Below are 25,360 nucleotides of genomic sequence, written 5' to 3'. Positions count from 1 at the left end.
CTTATATCATTATATATATATATATATATATATATATATATATATATATATATATATTTCTGGAAGCCCATCAACATCTTCGTCGTTGGGCTTTTCTCTCACAAGAATATCCAATCCTAATGTACCAGGCGGCCAAAGATCAAATTTGGGCCGTCCGATCACAATTGCAGGGTCTTCGCGGTCGGCCACATATATGGTGCCGCTCTTTGCCCGGTGTGCCCAAACCTAAGCGGTTCGCCTGTGGGCATACTCCCGTTGTAGCGCAAAACCCCGTCTTCACCGCCTCCGCCTTCGCGTCCGTCTTCGCCTTCGCGTCCGCCTACGCCCTTCGTAGTCTCGTGTTGAAGAGCGAGGGGATAGGCCAGGAGAAACCCTTCTTCCTCTCGCCCATCGAGCTTTCGATTTCCCAAGGACGGGTAATTGCTGGATCCCCAAACCCCTATATTCTAATTTTCGTGATCCCGAAAACCTCACCTTTGATTCCTCAAATACGGATGTATTTTTTGATCCTCGTTGCTTTTCCGTCTAGTTGTCGTGATTCCGGAAACCCTACGTCGTCTTGTGGATGGTAATTTAACGACGATCGGAAAAGGATAACCCTAGGGTTCGCTCTTGCTTCCTTCGACGGCAGCTTGCTGTCCCTCTACCCTCTCTCTTTGTTGCATCACGGATCAAAGAGGGGTTGCATTCTTCCTTTTTGATAGATCAACGAGGGCCTTTCTGTTCTTTATTTCCCTTATTTCTTTTTTATTCCTTTTTCCCCTGTTCTTTTCTTAATAGATTAAGGAGGAGTATATCTCTTTGTTACCCCACTTTCTTTCTTTTTTGATTATTTTCGCCCTGCCCTCATTGATTTATCTTATCTCCCTCGTTGATTTTGATCCCCTTAGACGATGGCCTGTTATGGAGTGTAAACAGCCTCTTCTCTCTTTGCTCGTCAGTTGTTATTCCTTTTATTACTCTCTGCCTTTTGTTTACATTTCTTATGCAAGTTATAAACTATCGTACATTGCAGAACAAAACACAAGTTTTAAATTTCTGTACTTTTTTCAGCAACCTGGACATGTTTGATCAACTTATGGGAATATATGGGATGCTTGTTTTCATAACCATTTTAAGACAGATTATCTTGTAGGTTTTCTGGGCAATGAGTATATTGTTATGCGCTAGACCATCTTGACATTTTTTCGACAATGAATGTATGGTCGGGATACTTTGTTTTAACTCTACATTTCTTGAGGAGCTTCGAGCAATACAAACAAAATCTTTAATAACATACAATTTACAGGTAAGGCAGTCCAATTATAAGGAAAATGGACAATGTTATCATAACCAGATTGGATACCAGCAAAAAAAGAAAAAAGTGGGAATGAAGTCCTACTAAATTTTCATCCTAGGAGCGTGAGATTGCAGCATCTTTAAATTGGGGGAATTAATATTTGGTCTGCTAGTAACCACAAGTGTTGGTTTACTAGTAACCACAAGTATTCTTTACAGCAATCCAGTGGTTAATTGATTAGCAATTAGTGACCTTCATCTCGACCTACCTTGCTATAGAAATTCTCTATATGGATTCCTGGCCTTTTTTTGGTTTGTTACATGTATAGCTATGATCTCTCTTCATGTCTTGTCTGTCACTTTTTGACAATTAAGTTTTACAAGCATAACATTTCGAACAAACAGATCTCAAGGTAATTTCTATAAGGATTATGATAAATTTGCTTTTAGGTATATTTTATGCAGTAAAATGGAAAATAATTAAATCTATGAAGTAGAAGGATATGGTGCTGGTTTCTAAATTGCAGTAGCATTATGTTTATCATGACAATATTTGAATAAATTTAAAGAAGACAAGGGCCAAGGACAATCAAGGACTAAAATTTTCTTTGCCAAATATTACTAATAATGTGTTGGCATGGTACTTAATACACTGTATAAGCACTTACCAAGTTCTTTTTTCTACCGATGTTGTCTAGGATCAAGCAATACAAGCTACAAAGTAGATATGCATTAAGGGTTACACCTCTCTTTGTTGTCTTAGTATTTCTTTGGCATGCTAGGTTCTACAGAATAGTTGATATTTAAATACGTGAATTAAAATAGATTTAGTAAGATCATCTGAACAATGAGCAATTGGAGTTTTGTCAAATTTTCTTTTCGTTGCTTCTTAAGTAAAACTAAAGAACCAATGACTTTTTATCAACCAAACATCCCTTTTTAGACTATGATTACCTGAATATAAATTTAGCTAGCAAGAAAGTTCTTTTGGTGATTGGTTGGAAGGAGACAACGGAGAAAAATGAGGGGGTTACTATCGTAGTTATCAAAAAGGAATCGGAAAGCGATCCAACCAGGTTTTAGGTCCTTGAATCATTCGATCGGTGGGTTAAATGGTCGAACTGCATATTTAATTTAAATTATTATAAACTATATAAATAATTTAAAATTATATATATTAAAAATCTAAAATATGAAATTAATAAAAAAGGTACAATTTTAGATAAATGAGAACACAACTTCAATGCAATAGAATATGATAAACATGATAACATCAACCAACATTATAAATATAAACTTTTATCTATATTTAATAACACATGACAAAATCTAAAAAATAATTACTGTAATCCAACTCAGAATATAATGTTCAACGATATAGAAGAAATGGTTTATCCAACATAGTTATCATGACTTAAATAACATATGCATCTGAGATTTTTTAAGATAAAAATGGATAGCTTTTTAACAATCAAAATGCCGATTACTACTCATGTGCATTTTGATGACTAAAGGGAGAAGAGGTGAAGAGGGGATACATGAGAGAAGGGGTGGAGAGATAACGATAGTTGGAGGAAAATGTGGAGGCGGAGGAGAGAGGTGATCGAAGGATGATATGTGGTTGAAAGAGAGAAACGATTGCACAAGAATCATCTTCTTTGTCACATTAATCTTAATTTCAAAATTGACATAGATATCCTCTTAAGCAAGTAATAAAAAGATCTTTTTTTAACCCAATCGGTTCATGCGGGTTATTCGAAAACCCATAGGTTCATGCGGGTATCCAAAAACCAATTGGATCAGCGAGTTATCCAAAAGCCGATCAGATCACGTGGGTTATCCAAAAATAAATAATGTCAATCTGTTCATTCTAGCTTTTTAACATAACTGATTCAATGAGTGAATCGGATTGGGCAATGGTTTGATTCCCAGTTTTTTCAGTCTAACCACTGTGTTCGTCTGATTTTGATGACTATGGATAATATACAAGGAACTAGAAATTATTTATGTTTGACATGTCGCTGATATGAAAAAAATGATTAAATGTATCTGTGCTTGAATCTCATAAGTTGTATACTTTCTTTTTCTAGACAAGGCAACAAGTTTAAATTTCTTGGGATACCATTGTGCATTTTGATGTTTCTGCCCAAGGACTATCGTGCTACCCGAAACAACATGAAATGTGTGGTACCTATTGTTTTTGGCGTGGATTGGTACGCGGAGTCGCGGACCACCCCTGTTTCTGGCGGTCCAATCTAACTCAGAAAAAAAACTGAAACAACGATAGGCCCCATCCAACTCACTATCTAAAAAAGAAAAATACCTAAAATAGCGACTAGGGCTCACGAACACAAGCCCTCTTCTCGCAACGCTGCTATCGCTACTTCGTGAGCTCTCTTCTTGCCGTTGGCATCTTGACACGGCACTGTTGTCATTGTCGTTGGCGTTTGATGTCTTGCGAGCCTTCTCGCCACTGTCATCTTCTCAAAATGTCGGTGCCGTTTGAAGTTGCTGCTGTTGCCATTCACTAGTGTCAGTTAATGTTTGATAATTGCTGTATTCAGATTAACATCATGAGATTTTGTCCATACATGTCATATGTAAGTCACTAAATTGATTGTGAGGCTCAAGTTTTTTTATGGTAACGATTGATGTTTTTTTTCGTCCAATTCTTCTGTTCGTGTACTATTTTTTTTATCTTTTATATTCATTCCAACCTGGAAATTCATTTTTGTGGTTGATTTTTGTTTACAGCTGTTTTTCATTGTTCACTCAAATATCTGTGGAGAATGGCCAATATTCCACAGTCCTCTGGGGCACAGGTAGCACATAATTTTCAAATGTCTTTGCTCCCTTGTTGAATTTGTACTCAATTTCCTTCTATACTTGACTGGTGGAAGGTCACATAAAAGTAGTCAATCTTGAGTTGTTCTGTTTCAATTTATTTTCTGTTTGTTATTGTTTTCATGTCATGAAAATAATGTGTTGCCTTCCATTTTAAAGCCGCTTAGGCCTGCAGTAGTTGGGTCTGCTGGCCCACCTCAAAATTTTGTTCCCCCTATGCCTATGCAGGTATATACAGTTCATTGTTTGCATTTGGCTTTCTTGATTTGTTTGAGTTCCTCCATTTGTTTTCCTGAAAGGATATTATTATGTTTATATTGCAGTTTAGAACAATGGTTCCAACTCCGCAAACACATCAGTTTGTACCAGCAGCCTCTCAGCAATTCCGGCCCGTTGCTCAAGGAATGCCTGGACCAAATGTTGCCATGCCTGCTGGTCAATCTCAAATGCCTCATTTTCCTCAATCAACACAGCATTTGCCCCCAATTTCAGGCCAACCAGGTCAAGTGCCGCCTTCATCACAAGCGATTCCATTGCCATATGTTCAAGCAAGTCGACCTATCTCATCCGGATCACTGCCACCTCAGCAGAATGCTCAGGTGCCAAGCAATTTACCAAATTTGCCTGGTGTAGGAATGCCCCTTTCTTCGTCTTATACGGTAATATCTGCAAGCCATATATTTAAGTTTTTTCCCCAGGTTTTTTGGTTGCTTTTATTGATGTGTTGTTTGATATTTCGATGCTGGATTGTTGCAGTTTGCAACATCTTATGGCCAGGCACCAAATAGTATGAATGCTCCTCCCCAGTATCAGGTGGCATCACAGATGCAAACTCCTGCCCCTTCAGTAACACAACCCTGGTCTACACCTGGGACTCAGAGTATACCCCATGTTACACCTGTGATCCAGATTGCACAGCAACCATCAGCTTCTTCTGTCACTGCACCTGTGCGAAACTTTTCTGCTATTTAGTTTCTCTGGGAGGAATTGCCTACTCTTATATTTATTCCAGTAAATATTAGTTATTCTCTCTTAACATTTTTTCCTCTTTGAATGTAGGCACAAACTACACAACCTAGCTCTACTGAACAGGCTTCTGATTGGCAAGAGCACACATCTGCAGATGGTAGAAGGTCTGTGCTGAACGATTACACAATTTGCTCACTGTCTTCTCTGGCTAAAAAAAACTGTATGCTTTTTTATTAATTGCTATTTAATCAATACCAATTGATTTCTACTGTTCAATTAATATCATTGATATTCCATGCTAACATTCAACTAAAATTAATTATGTCAGTAGTTTCACTTTATCTCATATTTATTACTTCATTCATATGGTTTTGGTACAATTTTTTTGTTCTAATTCATCAAAATATTTTCTGCTTTAGATATTATTATAATAAGAAGACTAGGCAATCTGTCTGGGAGAAGCCACTTGAGTTAATGACGCCTATTGAGGTGAATCACTTGATTAAACATGTATATTCTTATTTCTTGCAATAGAACTTCATTTGATAATGCCATTGATTGATTTAAATTATGGTTCCTTTCATGAATCCTGACAGTTGTAGCTACCATGATGATAAAAAATGTTTTATTTGTATCCTCTGTTTCTTTGCATGTTCTTCTACTGGTTTGTAGATGTCTTTTGGCACGTCTGGAGCTAAAAACGACTGCCCTATATGGTCATTATGAAGGCGAGGTTTCACTGTTCTCAAGGCAGGCAATTGTTGCTATTTATCTTTATTTTATTAAGGGGCAGTTTTCACTGTTTGTGGTGGGTCTAATCTCCAGTAGACACAAACTACCAAGACCAGATGCATTTTACCACTCTTAAGCTGTTAACATGAAAGTTTGGTGGTGCTTCTTTTCTTTTCATTTCAGCCAATGTAGGCTTTGGTAGGTTGTATCTGCACAGCTTTTAACCTACTGAGATCACTACTTATTGTAGAAGTACCTTTAGATATTTCTTGTACTGCAGTAGTCAAACAAATTTGCAGTTTCATTTTCCACTTTGATATATTAGCATATGCTCCTGCTTGCATGCTAAAACGATGCCATTTTAGACAGTTCAAACTTTCAAGATCCATAATATTTCTGTATGCATATTGAATGTTTATGTTTGCACTTCAAATCATATATGGAATTTAGTATTCTAGCTTGTATGTTTTATTTATTTCTAGAAAATTTCACAACATGGTGAACAATTCCCACTAGTTGTAAGATTATTTAGTATTAATAAGTGGACAATATCTGATAGGTATTTTGTGACCCTAAGCAAGATTCTCTCAACTGTTAAATGTGACACTGACTAGTTTAGTTAGAATATCACACATGGATCCTGATAGCACATGTCCTTATCTAATTAATCCTTTTTTCTCAATCGGATGCTGCAACTTACATGCTGAAACTTGATAGTGCCAATATATACTTAGTATGATGCAAGACTTTGTCTTTTAAGGTGTGCAAACAACATTTGTCCTAACTATCAACTGCCTAATTATTTTAACAGAATTTGATGGTAATTGTAGCTATCCAATGGGTGAAAAAAATCTATTCTTGAGGTTATTTTTGCTCAATGTTTGTAAAGCACAAAATGGTCAAATCTTTTTCTTTCCTGCGGTACATCTTAATTAGTTATTTTTGATTTTTTACTTTTTGAAGGATAACTTAATGCCTCCCCATTTCAAATGAATAATGAATTGATTTCTTTCCATACTGTGGTATATGATGGTGGAAAATTCAATGTGCTCATGCTGGTTTTTTTACTTAATTAGTTCTAAGTTTGCTAACAGGTACATGATATAAATTCTCACAAAGGAGGTATGGTTTATGTGTGAATGTTTTCTGCATTATCTGTTTTTCAAAATATCTGATCTTACACATTTGTCTGTAACTTGCATAAATATTGTAACCAGCTATATTCTTGTTGGTGAATGTGAGAATAGTTTGCTGAAGCTAATATTTAGTATTGTCCTTGTATGCTTTTCAGTTTTCATTTCTTGAGATCATAATGCCTGCTTGCCCAATTGTAGTTGATCATTACACAACTAGTCGACTACTCACTGCTTAAATGTCTTTTTAATCCCTTTATTACCTTTTATTTGTCATGAATTTTTTTGCTACTTAGTATTTGTGGCTATGCAAGAAATGTTTGATTATTCTTTGTGTTTCTTTGCTACATTATCCAAGAAACTACCTTTCCTTTTTATTAGAATTTTTTTACTTTTCTCATCATATGATATATCTCTCAAGCCAAATTACTAGGTTTTAACTCTTAACTGCTATTTATAGAATTCTATAGACACAGTTGGCTAATGGCATTATTCTTCTGCTCTTTTCTCTTGTTGGTTTGCAATCTTTACATTCCTAGCACTTGTTATTATGCCATCTTTTTATTAGCATAATTTCTTATTCTGAATATTTATGAAGTTTATTCTGATGTCTGATTAATTCATCACTTATAATAAATGGAGCCTTTTTCTCTTCTATTCTGAGTTTGTCTTATTTGTTTGAATGCATGAAACCGCCTTTGTCCTCTTGACCTTGTGCTTCAGAATACCCAATAACTTGTGCAGTTATACAGAATTTTTAGTTTCAACCAGGGTTTTGAATACTGGTCCGTATCGGCATACTGAGCAGACCGGTATATACTGTCGGTACGCTAGGGCGTACCTATGGTACATCATAATACCTTAAAAATACCTTCACCTATCATGTCAGGGCGTATCGATCGGTATACCTTGGTAACGGTCGAAATCTGAGGCGATACCGATTGGTACGTCATGGTACCAATCGGTATGCTTTGGTACTAGTCGGTATGCCTTGGTACCAGTTGGCACGCTTTGGTACTGGTCAAAACACTGGTACTATCTGGTAGAGGACGGTCTGTGTACATGTATCTTCTCAGACTGGTACGTATTGCCCGTATCGGGCGGTACTCATCGAAATTGAGAACCCTGGTTTCAATTGTCTTTCATTTTTGCTTTTTTGTTGCTATCGAGAAGGATTAAACTTTTTATAGGCAGCTAATTTAATTGGCAAAAACATGGTTCACTATTTTGGGTATTGGACCCTGTTTGGAGATTTGTCGGGTCATTATATATCGGTTTGTATTGGTGTACCAACACATAGTATGTAGGGGCGTGCCGATAGGGACTCGGGTGATCCATGTCTCGGTCGTTAGTTGGACCGGTCCGTATGGCCCATGCCATACCGACTCGGGCGGTAAAGTTTTTGGAGGCAGATAGTATAATCTGTTTGCATCGGTCTCTGTGTACATGCCCTGCTCGTGATGTCTGCATTTTAATGAAAGGAGTCAGCACCAATGTCCACTAGGCATGGGCTCAGCACTTTGGATCTTGATTTTTGCCATGTCAATTGGAAACTAGCACAAAATAAGTGTATCATGCTTATGGAGTCCTGTTGTTCAACATTGTTCTACGACATGGCTGGCTGGACCTGGGCAACATGACACACTTAAACCAAACAACCATTACAAAAAGACGGATTGCAGCATCTTGATATGTGTGATACATAGGGCTGCATGTTTCTACTAACAAGATTCTGTGTGGGCCTTATTAACCTTTCTTCCTTTATTTTCCATAACAGTTTTGAGCTTGTTGGTGCATAGTATAATACAGTGGATATTTCCACTTGTCTGTAAAATACCATGGCATGCTATGCTAGCACATATTTGTCACACGTGACAGCTGATCTATCAATGGTTTTATATACTGTAGAAGAGTTTGAGAAGTTCTGTTTGATAACACATTTTGCTTTTATCAGGATGCCGATCATAGGAGTTGAAATGAAGGTGGTTGCTCTGAGATGCCATATAAGATTGATTGTTGCCTTGTGATAGTTCATTTATAGGACAGATCATGATGTCCGAACAACACAATTCACTGAACATTGGACCGAAACTCATGAAACAAATTATCCAATAGCTCCTTGACATTATTTCTGATTTATCAGATAGCATCTGAATAAGTATAGCATTTATCAGGTTGGTTGTAACTGCACACCTTGTTAATTTTCACAAGGCATGATGTGGTGTCACATGCATGATAATTTTCACAATAGCATATCCTCCATGTTATTGTGTCTCATTGGTACAGTGAATTCCATGAGTGTGTACTAGTGATTTTAAAATTGCTAGGCACCAAAAAGCACCAAGGTTCCAAAACGCTCAAGGTGCTAGGTGCTCGTCCGAGCGAAACGAGGTACTCTCAAATATTATAATTAAAATAATATGTAGCTAAATAAGAATGTACTAAACATGGTTATGAAGACCTATGTTAGAATTAAATTGCTCCAAACGCATCTTGTTAACCAGGAAGTGTTTGCTGCTCTAAGACATCATCAAGTAAAAGCTAACGGAGTTTCATGTATAAATCAAAGTGCATATTGCCCTAGATACAACAAATATATTTAAACTGCTCCAAACGAGTTGCTGCACGTTTGTTTGCAGTTTAATTAACAGGAAGGTGGGGGAATGGACGAAGCAGTTTAACTAACGGGAAGGTGGGGGAAGTAGAGGGCGAAGAACGAAAATGCAGCTGCGAACAGACGAAGCTACAATGGTGGATGATGGAAGCAGACGTTGTCGTCGACGATGGTAGACGGAGCTGCAGTGTTGGACGGAGTGCGTGAAGGCGACGAATGAAGGCAATGGAAGAGTTCGCCATTGGTGGCAGACGGTGCTACTACATCATCAGACAGAGCTATAGTGGTGAAAGAGGTTTAGGGTTTAGACGAGCTACAGTGGTGGATGAGCTGCAATGACGGACGAGTTGCAGCGACGATAGCTGAGTTGCAGCGGTGAACGAGACTAGACAAGGTTGTCGACGACAGTTAGCAGAGCGAACAAAGGCGACATATGTAGGGTTTCATTTCACCATTGTTTTCTTTTACTGGGTTGGGCGAGGGGGTTGGACGGTGTTAGGGTAACTATGTTAGTTGGTCCGATTGAACCAACTTATAAGTCCAATCGAACCAAAGTTTGAACTTGACAAAATTTGGCTTAGGCGCTTGCCCGAGGCGCATGGCACCTAGGCTCAGGCAAGTGCCCAAGTAGTGCTTCATTGAATCACTATGCTTGGGGGTTTTGTGAGGCGCTCGGTCCTCGCCTCTACTCGCTCGAGCACCTATGCGAGCGCTCGAGCGCCTTTTGAAAATACTAGTATGTACCAGCTTTGCCATGCCTATTCTTGTACAACGCGAGAACTCTTATTTGTTTGTTTGCAGCAAATACATCTTAATTAAAACTAATTTTTTTATAATTTATGCATTATTGAGGCACAAGTGCATTAAATTGAGATATCACAAAAAAAGGACTTCCATAAGCTTGGTGGAATGCATTTTCTGTATTTATAGTTTATATATTATTGAAACTAGCACAGATATGCTGAATAATTGTGTTCATTCATCTGGTTAAATAATTTTGCTTTAACTGCTTAGTTTATCTGTGTCCAAGCTTTACTCGGTTTCTCATCTTGTTTAGTTATTCTCATAATTATCGAGTGCCTGTTACTTTATATTCCTTTAGATTTTCTTACTAATATTAAATTGAGATTTTCTTGAAGTGACCATGCTTGAGCAATGGACCACTTGTTCAGACCATATTCCAGGGTTTGGACATGACTATTTAAAAACATCCTTTGTTTTAGTTTTCAGTGTTCTTTGTAGTTAACTTATTTCAATTTTTCTGGCACTCTCATCCTTTCTTTTTTCTTAGTTTTTGGTCTGTATGTTCATTTTTTAGATGTATCTATCAATTCTTTCGCCTATTTATAAAACTCATTTTCATTTCTAATGCTATCTGCAAAGTGTATTCTTGAAATAATGTTTTGTCACTTTATGAATTTTAAATGTACTTCATATATGATTTTTCTTTGAATTCGTGATTATATCTAATGTTATCCTGTGATTTCTTTTCATTATACTTCTTTAACTGTCTTCTATTTGTCGAACAGCAGATTCAACTTATAAACATGACCATTCACTTTTTTCTGCAATGGAGTAACTTCTATCTTTCTATCTATAAGATTGTATCTTATTCTACTTTCTGCAGGTTGATATTTTTTCCTTGTTTCTGTTCTTATTTTGAATAAGATGAGTGTCCTTAGTGAGGGTTAGTTCATCTTATAGGCTTGTGTTTCACATCCTGCAGTCATTATCAATAATTCTCTTCATTGTTCTTCTGGTGAATTTGCTTTCTGATTAAGTTGGTTGAGCTTAACGGTCCTGATTACTGAGTATGTAGAGTCATTCTCAGTGAAAAATGAAACATTGTGTTGCTAAGATAATTGCTTGACCTGATATTTGTATGTTACAACATCACACCAATACCCATAGATTATGGCATTTGTAACTTTATTTGATCTATGTTCATGGTCTATTCCGTAATTATGTTTATAGTACAATATTTTTTTGTTGAGATTTTACCTTTCACTTTTTGGCTTATTGGAAGTGTTGCACTAGTTGTTGGAAGTTACTGAACATGTTCATCTGTGGCAGAGGGCAGACGCATCGACTGATTGGAAGGAATTCACCACTGCAGATAGTCGGAAGTGTGTAATTGTGTCATGTTTTAGTGGTTTTTTTATATCTGCTAATTTTGTAACTCTTTATATGCCTTAATAAAGAACTGCAAATTTTCTTGCTTCTCGTATGTTGTAGATACTACTATAACAAGGTCACAAAGCAATCTAAATGGACGATACCTGATGAGCTCAAGGTTTTTGCTTTCTTATTTGTTTCTTACATTCTCTTTCCTTACTGATTTAGTTTTAGTTGTGATAATGTTTCTGTTCCAATTTTAGCTAGCCCGGGAACATGCCGAGAAGGCTGCAATTCATTCAGCACCAAAAGAAACAGGGACAGCTGCTACGTCTGTCTTATCAACTGTTCTTTCTGTTGAAATGCCTTCTTCCACAAATGCTCTGTCTCCTGCTGTACAACCGATGTTTTCTAACCAAATGCAGATGCCAGCTATTTCTGGTATCCAATCAACTGTGACAGTTTTGAAACCAACATCTATTGCTGTTGGAATATCTGCCGGTACCAATTCTAGTTCTTCTTCAGGAACAGAACCCACTGTTGGTGTGCCAAATCTTCACACTTTGGTAACTCCTGTATCTGCTTCTGCTTCTTCAAGTACTGGTTTTCCTTCTGTTGCTGTTGATGCTACAACCACTGTAATAAGGTTTGGACATGTGGCTTTTTAGAATATGTTTTTCCTTATTGTTCCTTCTTTTTGTTGAAAATGTAGCCTACTTTGTGTCTCATAATATGTCTTCCAGGAGTAATCATGACAACTCATCCCTGACAAATATTTCAAGTGTGCCTGATGGAACTTCTGCTAACGATCTGGAGGTATGATGTCAATATCTTTGATTAAGTTATTATCAAGTTTTCATTAGTTTATTGCAGTAATATTGTTTAACTGATTTGACATGTAAAGAAAGGATTACATAGTGTATGAGAGGCTCCTGCCAATGCAAGGCCTAGAAGGGGTTAATGAACACAATCTTGCCCTTGTAAGCATATGACTAATATGTTAAATAAATAAAAAATTAGTAAACCATTAATGCTTTCAACCTTGACTGATTGAGAAAATAAAGATCAGCAATGGATTTTGGATAAGTGCTTCATGAAAAAACTAGAGATAAAACTGTTTTTATATAGTTTTAGTTATAAAAATTTAGAGATCATAGTATGCATTTAAATTTTGACTGTACTCAACCACTAGAACATTATCTACTGGTTCAGTTCGGAACAATGCTTGCTGCCTGGTAAGCTTACTGTTCTGGTTTTACTGTGCTGCCAGTAAGATTATTTGTCCTGAGTTGTACTAGATGGTCTCAGCAACAACAGATACTTTTTTGTTTCTTATTTGAAGCTTACCTGTTTGTCTTTCTGTCTGTCTGTCTCTCACTTTTTTTTCTCTCTCTCCTCTTTTGCCTTCGTCTCAAACTTCGCCTTTGTGGCCACCTTGGCCTTGCCCCTTTGTCCTTGTCTCTCTTTTTATGAGGTTGTCTCCTCTTCCTCATGTTCACCTCCCCATTGCTGCCATTTCTCCACTCTGTGTTGCTGTTCCTTTGTGCCTTTTCTCTTTCCGCTTGTATCGGCCGTTATTGAACCATACCGACACACATTACATTGTATGGTACCACTTCTATGTCAAAATTTTAATTCTTGGGTTTTAATGTGTTTTCTCTACCAAACTTCTTTTGCTTTTTGATACTTGAATGTCTGCATGGCCTTGGTGGGCTAGTGATGCTGTCATGGATGGTGGTTCCCATGAAGAGCGCATTCAAATCAGTTGTAGACCTGAGCGTGTTTCTCATCATGGTACATGACTTTATAGTTAGGTCCTATTAAAGATCAAGTGCATGATTGTAAGATCAGGCTCTAAGTAAGTTTCTGTCTAATGAACTAAGCAAGGATTGAAATATCGTATCGTATCGGAGTTTCGACGTTCGGTCGGTACGGTACGACATTGTATACAGAGCGGTATATCGTTCGGTATACCGCTCGGTATATATATATATATATATATATATATATATATATATATATATATCGGTGACGTCGGCGCCTCTATCTTTTCCTAGGCTCGATGACGTCACCTCGTTTATATATATATATATATATATAAAGATTATATATATTTATATATATATTTTTTATAAAAGGCGACATCGCCTCGCCGACGTTGCCTTTTCCATCTCCCACGCGGGGCGACGTCGCATATATAATATTTTTTTATAAAAGACGACGTCGCGTCGCCTTTTCCTTCTCCCACGCGGAGCGACGTCGCATCGTGTGTATATATATAAGATTATATATATAAATATTCTTATAAAAGGCGATGCGACGTCGCCTTATATATATATATATATATATATATATATATATATATATATATATATATATATATATATATATATATATACCGTTCCGTCCGGTAACGGGCGGTCCGTGTACCGATCAGTTGATGGACCGGTATGTATTACCCATACTAGGCGGTATTATTCGAGATTGTATGCCTTGACACTAAGTACAAGATTTGGATTGAAATGTCAAGATTTAAATTACATGTAAGTTATTTATTACCGAGAGATTGTGTGGTGGGTTCTGTATTTATCTGCTTACTTTATTCCTTATATTCTTATCTATCTGAAGACTGGTAAAAAGAAAATCTTATATATCTATTAATCCCTTCATGGCTCTGCTTTGTTAAACATCTGTATTTAAGAACTTTTCTTTATGGGGCTAAATAATAATATCTTATATTAGTGCACCAGGCCATTTTAATTATTGCGCTGCTAAATCTTGTATTTAGGAAACTTTGACAAGTAATCATTGCAATGAAGACCTATTCTCCAGCACTCAGGAATATTTCGTGATATCTACTTTTAGGTTAGCACATCGATTTAAAAAGGCGCTCGGGCGCTCGCCTAGGCGCTCGGGGGAGGCGAGGCGAGGCCCGAGCGCCTCGCTAATCTCCCAGGCAGCGCGCTTCAAACAGGCGTCGCCTGGGCGCTCGCCCGAGCCAAGGCGCTGGGCGCTTCGGGTGAGCGCCTGGGTTAACCAAGGCGACCGAACCAGGATTTTAGCTCTGGTTCGGTCTTGGTTCGGTCTCCGATGGTTAGTTGGTTCAATCGAACCAACTAAAACTGCTATAAGTGACAACCGAACCCTAACCCACGACGCTGCCGCTCCCGATCCCGATCCCGTTGCTCGCCGTTGTCGCTGCTCGCAAATGCTGCCGCTCGCCGCTATCGCTGCTCGCAAACGCTGCCGCTGTTGCCGCTCGCGCCTCCCGCTGCTCGCCGTTGTCGCTACTCGCAAACGCTGCCGCTGCCGCTGTCGCCGCTCGCGCCTCCCGCTGCTCGCCGCTCCCGCTCCCGCTCCTACTACTCGTCGCTTTTGCTACCGCTGTCGCCGCTCGCCGCTGCCGCTGCCTCCTTACACTTCGCTGCCGCTGTCGCTTCCTCTTTTCTCAGTCAGCAGGCTCAGCACCCCCTTACACTTCCTTCTTCTCCTTCTGTTAACAGTATATAGTATACTGTTAACAGTATACTGTATACTGTTAATATTGTTAGGTTTATTTGAAATTATTAATTTTCAATACTGTTAATAGATTTTCTTAATTTAATAACATATTTTAATTTAAAATTTTAAATAATTATATTTATTAATTATATTATATATTTTTATATTTTAGTGCCTCGCTTCGCTCGGGCGAGCGCCTAGCGCCTCAAGCATTTTTGGACCTTGGCGCCTTTTGACGTCTAATGCTTTTTAAATCACTGGATTAGCAAATGGAAACTAGATGGATAAAGATGGAAATATATGTATACTTTTATATAAACAATTTTTGTTATTAAATAATTTAAAAAATCACCTCTGTATTACCCATGGCTTAATATAAATAGAAAGTTGCCACCCACAAATGAGTGGATGTTGTGCTCAGGTCCATGGGGCAGATCAGGATGATGAGGGTGGTGGAAATGAGAGAGAATTCTTAACTTGCCTGGATCACTATGTATGCACATCTACAATCATAAGTATCAGTCTTATGGAAGCATATAACCAAGTATAAAATATGAGTCCTAGAAATTCAGTATATAACATATACAATCAAAAGTATCCGTATTATTGAAGCATATATTCAAGTTATAGTATGGTAAAATACGAGTGCCAGATATTCAGTATAAGTTGATTGATTCAAGATAAGTTCATACATTCTTTTTTTTCCGAGCCAAGTTGCTTATACAACTTATTATATTTAATTATTATTGAATTTTCTAGAATATTATAATTCCGCTACTTCAAAGTTTGATGTACTGAGACATGTTAGTTTTTGAACAATAATATGAGAATTCACTTATCTATCTACTGATTCTAAAAATGATGGTGACTTTTAACATTGTTAGCTAGGATACTGCCTTGGTATATTGGCGATATTTGATCTATATGGTAGGTCTATTGCTGGGTTTTTTTTTTTTTTTTTGATAACCATGATTTGCTGTTCTTTCTACGTATTGAGCCAGGCAGTCGTGATTCATCTACTTCTGGAAGATGAGTTTGTAACAACCCACACAATTTAAAGTCAACCATAACAATTTTTGACCACTTTAGTCTATTTTGTGGACTTGTTTGATTTATGAGTTCCAAAAGTACCTGCTTTAGGCTCTTTGGGTGAGTTGCCATCTTACCCTGGATGGGTGTTGATTTCTATAGTTGAGAACTTGATATCGTCAAAAAGTATCCCACCCTGGATTGTTTTCTGTTGCCTGTATTTTTTGGAAGATAGTTCTAAAATGTGTGTTATTCACTTAAGCACTTTGTTTAAAAAAAATTGGATAAACTGTGATGTGTCTATGTTGATGCTTTAGGAAGTCAAAAAGGCTATGCCGGTTGCTGGGAAAATTAGTGTTACTGCAGTAGAAGAGAAAACGGTTGATGAAGAACCATTGGTTTATGCTAATAAGCTGGTAATATAATGTGGTCCATAATGTTGATAATTTCTTTGTTTTATTGAAGTTTGTGAATCATGTTTGTTTTTAGGAGGCAAAAAATGCTTTTAAGTCTTTACTGGAATCTTCCAATGTTGAGTCTGATTGGACTTGGGAGCAGGTATGTTTCTTTTTTTCTTGAATTTCTGTTCCTCTTCTTTTAGGGAAAAGGATATGCAGAAGCTTTACTTCTTGGAGTCTGTTAATGCTGCTTTCTGTGTGATTTTCTTGCTTGAAATTTCTTAGACAATGAGGGTTATCATCAATGATAAAAGGTATGGTGCCTTGAAAACACTTGGAGAAAGAAAACAGGCTTTTAATGAGGTGAGCTCATGAGAAAAATTTCAGATGTACTGTAAAAATGCTAGCTTGGTTTTTAGTTTCCCTAGTACGTGCTTAAACCATGTCATTTAATAATTTGTTTAAGTGCTCATCAAAGTTCTCTCTTGTCTTAGTACCTGGGCCAAAGGAAAAAACAAGAAGCTGAGGAGAGACGTATTAAACAGAAGAAAGCACGGGAAGACTTTACTAGAATGTTAGAAGTAAGTTTCAATTTTTTTTCTATACATGGTCCACAAATAACATGCTTTTAATGATATAATTTGGTTTATTATGCAGGAATGCAAGGAACTCACATCGACAACTAGATGGAGGTTTGCTCTTGACTATTAATATGATGTTAGTGGAATCGAGTGGTTTTTAGGTTACCGGGTTTTCGTATGCAGAATCTAGTTTTTTGTTTCAGTAAAGCTTGTGATATGTTTTCTGTGGATTTTGTTCATAGTTAATACTTAAAATGACAATTCTGTTTTGCAGTAAAGCTATAACCATGTTCGAGGATGATGAACGATTCAGTGCTGTTGAACGGCCAAGAGAGCGCGAGGATCTTTTTGAAAGTTATTTAGTGGAGCTGCAGAAGAAGGTTGAAATATGAAGAAATTTTAATTAGCAGAATCTTATGTTCATGCAGTAGTGATTTTTCTTATGAAATTATGCAGCTTTATAATTTTATTAAACCTCCAGGTTGAGTGAATGCTGTGTCAAACTTACATTTTGAATAGTTAATGTTATAGTACTTCTGCTTGGGCAATTGATATTGTCTGTCTTTAACTTAAGAAAGTGTAATGTTGGATTATAAGTAATAAATAAAAATGACTGAAATCAATCATGCATGTGTTTGAGATCAATAACTGACACATTTGCAGGGAGTTCAATTAGTTGAAGATTATTTTTGGCAACCTTTTGACTCCTATTCTCATTTTTCATCACCTGAAATATATAACATACTTCCAGAATCAAAGGCTATAAGTTATGCACTGCCTTTCCTTTCTCTTATTGTCATTCACCTTGATCTTTAGTTCCTGAACTGTCAGTTTGGTGCCTGAAAGTGCTCCCATAATTGTGTACTTCAAAGGACCATGACATTTAACTAAAATTTTTGGCATTTAGTTTGGTGCATGTGACTCTCTCTCTCTCTCTATCTCTCCCCCTCCCATAGGAAGGTGTTATTACCAAATGCAAATGTGGGATTGCTATCCTGCGGTTCATATAGTGACCAGTTACCTTATTTTACCAGGTGGAAGCACTGATTTTGTAATTTGAAGATAAGATATGAGCATTCTTTAGATTCAAAAATACCTTTTTCCTCTTTCTTGTCACTATTTCTCTTTTGCTAAAACTACTTGTTTATTCCCACCTCAAAAAGCCCATGCTACACTTATGCAAAATATATTTTTGCATATCATAGCCCAATTCAGTATGACAGTTATAAAATTCAAAATTCTTTGCATTGTGCATGTGCCTCCCTGTTTTACAAAGAGACACTAGGACCTGGTGTTATGTTTTCTATGGGCATGCATGATAATGGTCCAATCATTATGCTAATGCATTGGCACTCTTAATGAGAATATTAATTTATTAAAGAAACATATTTATTGTTGATGAGCATTCAGTTGTGCCTTGTTGCTTCTGCACTCATTGTTGCTGTAGAAATAAGTTGGGACAGGATGATTTAGTAGAATAGTACAATGTGATTCTGTGCCGTGGTATGCTACATTTCATCAAACTACATTGTATAATGTGAAATTTATGATACTGCCCTGTTTTAAAAGTTTAGAATCATCTTTTCATGGCTTTTCTGATGACTGCATTATTCTCACACTTACTAGCTTTATGTTTCTTATTCGTACAACTTATTTGTGGGCCTTCCAATTAATTGCTGTCATATGGATCTTGGTGCAGGAACGAGCAAAGGCTGCTGAGGATCATAAAAAATACATTTTGGAATATAGAGCTTTTCTTGAATCCTGTGACTTCATCAAGGCAAGGCATTACTCAACTGTTTTTGGCCATGATGAGATAGTTAAGTTTGTGATGTTTTGTTGACTTCTGTATTCTTTCTCTACTTCAGGCAAACAGTCAATGGAGAAAAGTCCAAGATCGTCTGGAGGATGATGAAAGATGTTCTCGACTTGAAAAGATTGACCGATTGGAGATTTTCCAGGTTATTTGTTCATTTTTGTTGATGATGAGAGGCTCTATTGCTCACTCATTGTATTACAGGAATATATTCATGATTTAGAGAAAGAAGAGGAGGAACAGAGGAAGATACAAAAGGTGCATCAGAATCCTAATATAATTGTAAATTTTGTATTGACTTGCAATATACTAATATCTTTTTTTTTGGGCTTTCAGGAACAATTACGACGTGCAGAGCGTAAAAATCGTGATGAGTTCCGTAAGTTGATGGAGGAACATGTTGCTGAAGGAATTCTTACAGCTAAAACTCACTGGCGTGATTATTGCATCCAGGTACTTGGTGATTTTTGTCACTTTTGCTATATAAGATTTCATTGGAAACATATTTATCCTCGTATCTTCTTGTTTACATTGCAACTGCTCCTTGCAGGTCAAAGATTTGCCACCTTACTTAGCAGTAGCATCAAACGCATCAGGTTCAACACCCAAAGATCTCTTTGAAGATGTTGCTGAGGAACTTCAGAAGCAGGTATTTCTTTTCTTCCTTATTTTACCTACTATGTAAGCCTATTTTTTGCTAATTATCTATTTGAGATGTTGCAATAAAATTAGATTTTATCTTTGAAGGCACACGATTTATGTTATAAAAGATTGCCATAATTTTTGTAATAAAATCATATTCTGGATTTTTGCTGTTGTTGAAGAGCTTTACACATCAGTAGGTAAACATTGTGCAACAGTCTAGTTCGGGGATTGGTAAAACAACAAAAGAAATAACCTGAATGTTTGAGGAAAACAATGTTTGTCAGTTAATGTTTGGCAATCAAAGCCTATGTGTTATTAGATAATATATCCAAACAGAAAACTGAACAAATTGATAATAACGTTTGCCCCATACTGTATCTCCATGATTGTTAATGCAATCATGGACTGGTAGCAATATTGCTCAATGAATGGATCATCATAGTACTGGTATCATTGTGTACAACTGTCTGGAGGAGGATGAGGTGGAGCTGGAGGAGGAGAAAGAGACGGAAAGGAGGAGGAGGTGTAGGTAGTAGAAAAAAAAGAGAAAAAGTTAAAAAGGCCAGCCGTGGTGTGCATTTATAAACAAAAAAGGGACTCCAGTACTAATAAAAGCAATAGGCTTAGTGCTAGGTACAATTATTAAATTGTGATGACATTATTCGGCAATGCCAATGTTGTTAACGTTTTAATTCTTAAGAACCTATTGATGTTGAACTTATCTCTCTCTTATTTTATATTGCAGTACCATGAAGACAAGACTCAAATTAAAGATGCCATGAAGATTGGAAAAGTAATCTATTGGTATTTAAATTCAGAATGTTCTGATCCAGTTCAGGCCCCTAACATTATGAATACCTTCTTCCAGATTAGTTTGGCTTCATCATGGACATTTGAGGACTTCAAAGCTTCTGTTGCAGGTATTGATAGCCTGAAAGGAATATCTGAGATAAACTTGAAGGTAACTTCTCCTCTGTTGTGTTTTTACTATCTCATATTTTCTGAGTGGTTAGTTGTCAAAGATGTATTTTGTTATCAACAAACATCATACTACCTTCTTTTGGGTCACATGTACTTCTGTAGCTAACGAGTTAATATTTATTCAACAAAGCATTGTTCTTATACTGTAGATCCTTCAGCACCAACAGGTTCCTGCTACCTTCTGACTACGGGAAAGCCCTATTCATATGATAGGATGTTAATTTATTATTCTGTAGCAGAACCTTGTTTTTATCCTTAGGTTCCTACTTAGACAGGAGGAGAAAAGCATAAATATAACATATACATATTCTTATTCTTAATTGTAGGCATGCCCTTTCTTTATTTGTGGACTATTTGTTAGTCCTAGGTCAAAGGCTTTCTTAGTACTCTAAAGTTTATTGCATAAACTCTATGAGGTGTCTTTATGATGGTCTTTCACCTCAGTAACATGCTAAAAATAACAAAGAAGATTGCAAATGAAAATGCCATTTTATAACATGTCCTCCTTGCTAAAGATACTTCTTTGCTTCATATGGATTTAGACTAGCAGTTGAGTTACCTTCAATTGAAGGTGAGGTGGCGTAGAGCTACAAATGATTTCATGTCTCGGTCTGGAAATCTATGAAATTTTAGAAATTTTAGATGGCCTGATTCAGTTTTCCACAAAGTGGTGCATGATGGCAAAGCTAAAAGGAATTGCAATTTCAAGTGTTTTCAGCCAGTAATGTCGGTAATCAGTTCTTATATTTGGCTGCTAACTGGTATGACATGCTTACGATTGTCCTAGTTGTGCAAATGAGTAAATTGATTTCTATTGAAATCATGTTTGGTATGCTTCTCGTCTAGGGGAATATTGAATATTGTTTATTTTTCTATAATCTTTCGCAAAACTCTTGGGTAAATGTTTATGTTTTTTATCAGGCATAATATCTGGAAAAAAGCTTGTTCTTTGAGTCATTGCATTATATTTTGCTCAAGCTTGTCCTAGGTCAAAGGCTTTCTTAGTACTCTAAAGTTTATTGCATAAACTCTATGAGGTGTCTTTATGATGGTCTTTCACCTCAGTAACATGCTAAAAATAACAAAGAAGATTGCAAATGAAAATGCCATTTTATAACATGTCCTCCTTGCCAAAGATACTTCTTTGCTTCATATGGATTTAGACTAGCAGTTGAGTTACCTTCAATTGAAGGTGAGGTGGCGTAGAGCTACAAATGATTTCATGTCTCGGTCTGGAAATCTATGAAATTTTAGAAATTTTAGATGGCCTGATTCAGCTTTCCACAAAGTGGTGCATGATGGCAAAGCTAAAGGGAATTGCAATTTCAAGTGTTTTCAGCCAGTAATGTCGGTAATCAGTTCTTATATTTGGCTGCTAACTGGTATGACATGCTTACGATTGTCCTAGTTGTGCAAATGAGTAAATTGATTTCTATTGAAATCATGTTTGGTATATGCTTCTCGTCTAGGGGAATATTGAATATTGTTTATTTTTCTATAATCTTTCGCAAAACTCTTGGGTAAATGTTTATGTTTTTTATCAGGCATAATATCTGGAAAAAAGCTTGTTCTTTGAGTCATTACATTATATTTTGCTCTTGCTTTGGACATGTCTGAATGTTCGACTGAGGTGTGCTCTTTATTGTACACATTTGTATCAATCATATCTAGGGCTCAAGTGATCTGAAGTTTGACAAGTACCTCATTTTTTATTTAACCCATGGATATTATTTTTAAACTACCTTAATAAAATACATTTCTTATATTGTTCTTACAAACTATCTTATGAAAATTTCTTTTTTATCTGGTGATCCTATTCATTATGTAAGATCTGCTAATAGCCTATTCGCTGTTCTCAAATCCAGCGTATGTTTTTTCTGGCATCAAAGTTTCACACTGTGACTAGGGTGGTTGTATACTCCTTTTTGTTCTGTTTTTCTGTCTTCATTGTTATATAAAAGGCATGCTTGGGACAAATTAAGGTGCACCAGTTTTGAGCCGTAGTCTCATTTTTGGTGCATAAACCTCATTGAACTTACATTGTCCACATGCACTCTAGGCTTTTTCGAGTTGCTCATGTTTAAAATCCATGGTAAGAGGCTTGTGCGGTGAGTTTTTTCAAGTTGCTTAGTGTTTAAAAGGCATTTGTAGATGGCCTGGATCTTTATTGCTAGCTCTGGTTTCCATGTGATGCAAGGCATCATAGTAGGAGTATTTATAGAAAAAGACCAAAGTTCTCTTTGGGAAAAGGAGAAAGGCCTGGCAATAAAGATGATGTTTCTTTATCAGAAAGGAAAAGAAACTGATCAAGTCGGCTTTGACATATCAATTCATTGTCCTCATTGTCTTTGTTCCCTTTTTTTTGTTACTCCTATTTTCCACTATGATTGTTGTTTACTATTTCTGCTGATTTCTTCCTCTTCTTTCTCATGCATTTGTATTAATGCATTTTACAATTGACATAACACTCCAGCCTTTGAACTCAACGAGCCATTTTTTTTTCTTTTCTGGGTTCCTCAATATTAGTGACTGGTGATTACATCTTTCTACATTTATATTTTTCTAAGGTACCTTGTCCTAGTTTTAAAGATACCTTGGTGCACGAGTGCATCTTGAATATCAGCAACTTTGGATGCCTTATGGTATGGACTTGATGTGAGGCTTTTCAATGTTTGTAGCTTGTGTTTGATGAGTTACTGGAAAGGCTTCGTGAGAAGGAAGAAAAAGAGGCTAAAAAGCGCCAACGTCTTGCAGATAATTTCTCTGATTTGTTGTACTCGATTAAGGTACTAGTCACCAAGTTCAGGACAGATTTTAAGTGTTTCATGTGTCTATCAACGTGTTGATGTTTTACTTTGACACCATGTCCAAATTTAGTTTCTTGTTTTATTGAAGGAAATAACTGCATCATCAAAGTGGGAGGAGTGCAAACTACTCTTTGAAGACAGCCAAGAGTATAGGTATTCAGACTATCCTCTTTGTTCATGTGTTATATCTAATTGTTAAGTATCTGTTATTATGAATATCTGGTGACTTTTGTTTTAAGGTCGATTGATGATGACACTTTCGGAAAAGAGATTTTTGAGGGCTATGTTGCTCATTTGCAAGAGAAATTGAAAGAAAAAGAACGCAAGAGGGAAGAAGAAAAGGTAGCAAGTTATCTTGTGATTAATATATGTTCAATGTTTTTTCTGAACTGTTGGTTACAGCTTATTTACCTAATCAATGATCAATTTCATTTTCAAGACAACTGATATATATTGTGTTATTATGTGCATGATGGAATTGTTGGGTATTAAATAATTTTATTATACTTTATTATAGCTCAAATTAAGTGGTTTTTGAGTTCTCTCTGCTATGGGCATTTAGCATGCTCACCTTTTGTCAATGTATCTTGTAATAGCGGACATTTATTTGTCATATGATCAACTGCCACATTAATCTATATTCACGTTATTGCTTAAGACCATTATGTTGGATGTCATGCTGCTGGTATCCGACATTTAATGCTTTGTTGATTAGATATCATTAGGACCAAAATGTAACTGTAGTTTATTTATTTTGTAATTGAATTAGTATTACCTTTTCATTTCCATGTTTGGAACAAACAATATATTTTAGTTATGGTTGCTATCATTCCATGAAACAAGAAAACAAAACGGATTGAGCATGACAAATCTGATGCCACAATTGCAGTATCTTTTACCATTGATGTCAAAGTTTGCCAAGGTTAAAACAAATAGGGTTAATTTTGTTCCAGTTTTCTTTAGTTTGTTATATGCATTAACAGGTCAAACATGAAACTTAGTTTATGCAATGCCCTAAAACTTTTCTCTACATCTGTTCATATTCATCAATAAGTTCCACTTGTGCTATCTTGTCAGTTGTGAATTCTGAACAGCTGTTGATGGCTAGTACTTGGAATGTTTATGTTTCAGGAACTTGTGAATTACTTTTCCTTATCTGAAATATTGATCTTGATCACTTATGATTGCATTACAGGCAAAAAAAGAGAAAGAAAGAGAAGATAAAGAGAAAAGGAAGGAGAAAGAGAGAAAGGAAAAAGAGAGAGAACGTGAAAAAGAAAAGGGGAAGGATCGAGTAAGAAAGGATGAAACTGAGAGTGATAATGTTGATCTGATCGATGGCCATGTTTCGAAGGACAGGAAGCGAGACAAGGATAAAGAAAGGAAACACCGGAAACGTCATCATAGCACAGCAGATGACTTAAGCTCCGATAAGGATGAGAAAGAGGAGTCTAAGAAGTCCAGGAGACATAGTGGTGATCGCAAGAAATCTAGAAAGGTGCCAAAAGATGTAATATGTATACATTTTTATCATGCTTTATTTACTGAAAAGTAATGTTGCACATGTAAATTTAATAACATTGGAAAGGCTAACTTGGTAATTTTGCAGCATGCTTATGCTTCTGATTCTGATGCTGAAAATCGGCACAAGAGGCATAAGAGAGATAGAGATGGATCTCGGAGAAATGGTGGTTACGAGGAACTTGAAGATGGAGAACTTGGAGAGGATGGGGAAATCCGTTAGTCCTTTTTAGCTTATTGCTCTTAGATTTGAGGATGTGGAAATCTGTTAGTCCTTTAAGATTGTAGCTTCTTGACAATTCATGCTTAGTAAATGTTACCAACAGCCAAATTTTGCTGATACAATGCTGCAATTTAGTGTTTGACATTGTGCAAAAGCTAGTTTTTTTTTTGTTA

At 36.5% G+C, this 25,360-nt stretch overlaps 1 protein-coding gene across 3 annotated transcripts; it reads left to right on the top strand.

The window, feature by feature from the left end:
- Nucleotides 1-221: 221 nt before the first annotated feature.
- LOC135584313 (pre-mRNA-processing protein 40A-like) lies at nucleotides 222-25,360 on the top strand. Of its 3 annotated transcripts, none has more exons than XM_065126236.1 (30): nucleotides 222-416; nucleotides 4,033-4,100; nucleotides 4,282-4,350; nucleotides 4,446-4,781; nucleotides 4,879-5,070; nucleotides 5,182-5,255; nucleotides 5,511-5,580; nucleotides 11,644-11,696; nucleotides 11,806-11,863; nucleotides 11,949-12,126; nucleotides 12,211-12,331; nucleotides 12,429-12,501; nucleotides 16,533-16,631; nucleotides 16,705-16,773; nucleotides 16,899-16,976; nucleotides 17,108-17,194; nucleotides 17,271-17,305; nucleotides 17,469-17,574; nucleotides 18,894-18,974; nucleotides 19,063-19,155; nucleotides 19,215-19,268; nucleotides 19,347-19,463; nucleotides 19,561-19,659; nucleotides 20,401-20,448; nucleotides 20,524-20,616; nucleotides 23,315-23,422; nucleotides 23,532-23,596; nucleotides 23,683-23,785; nucleotides 24,639-24,953; nucleotides 25,053-25,360. In XM_065126236.1, exons 2-30 carry the CDS (start codon nucleotides 4,068-4,070, stop codon nucleotides 25,185-25,187), a joined length of 3,042 nt encoding a protein of 1,013 aa, XP_064982308.1. In that variant the 5' UTR covers nucleotides 222-416; nucleotides 4,033-4,067; the 3' UTR covers nucleotides 25,188-25,360. The 3 variants fall into 3 exon arrangements, with proteins under 3 accessions (XP_064982308.1, XP_064982307.1, XP_064982306.1); XM_065126235.1 differs by having other exon boundaries at nucleotides 23,514-23,596; XM_065126234.1 differs by having other exon boundaries at nucleotides 11,949-12,331; nucleotides 24,639-24,941.

Source organism: Musa acuminata, chromosome BXJ2-9 (assembly GCF_036884655.1).
Source record: "Musa acuminata AAA Group cultivar baxijiao chromosome BXJ2-9, Cavendish_Baxijiao_AAA, whole genome shotgun sequence".
Classification (NCBI taxonomy): Eukaryota; Viridiplantae; Streptophyta; class Magnoliopsida; order Zingiberales; family Musaceae; genus Musa; species Musa acuminata.
Note: the sequence above shows the minus strand (reverse complement) of the source record. Positions and strands in the feature narration are given on the sequence as shown.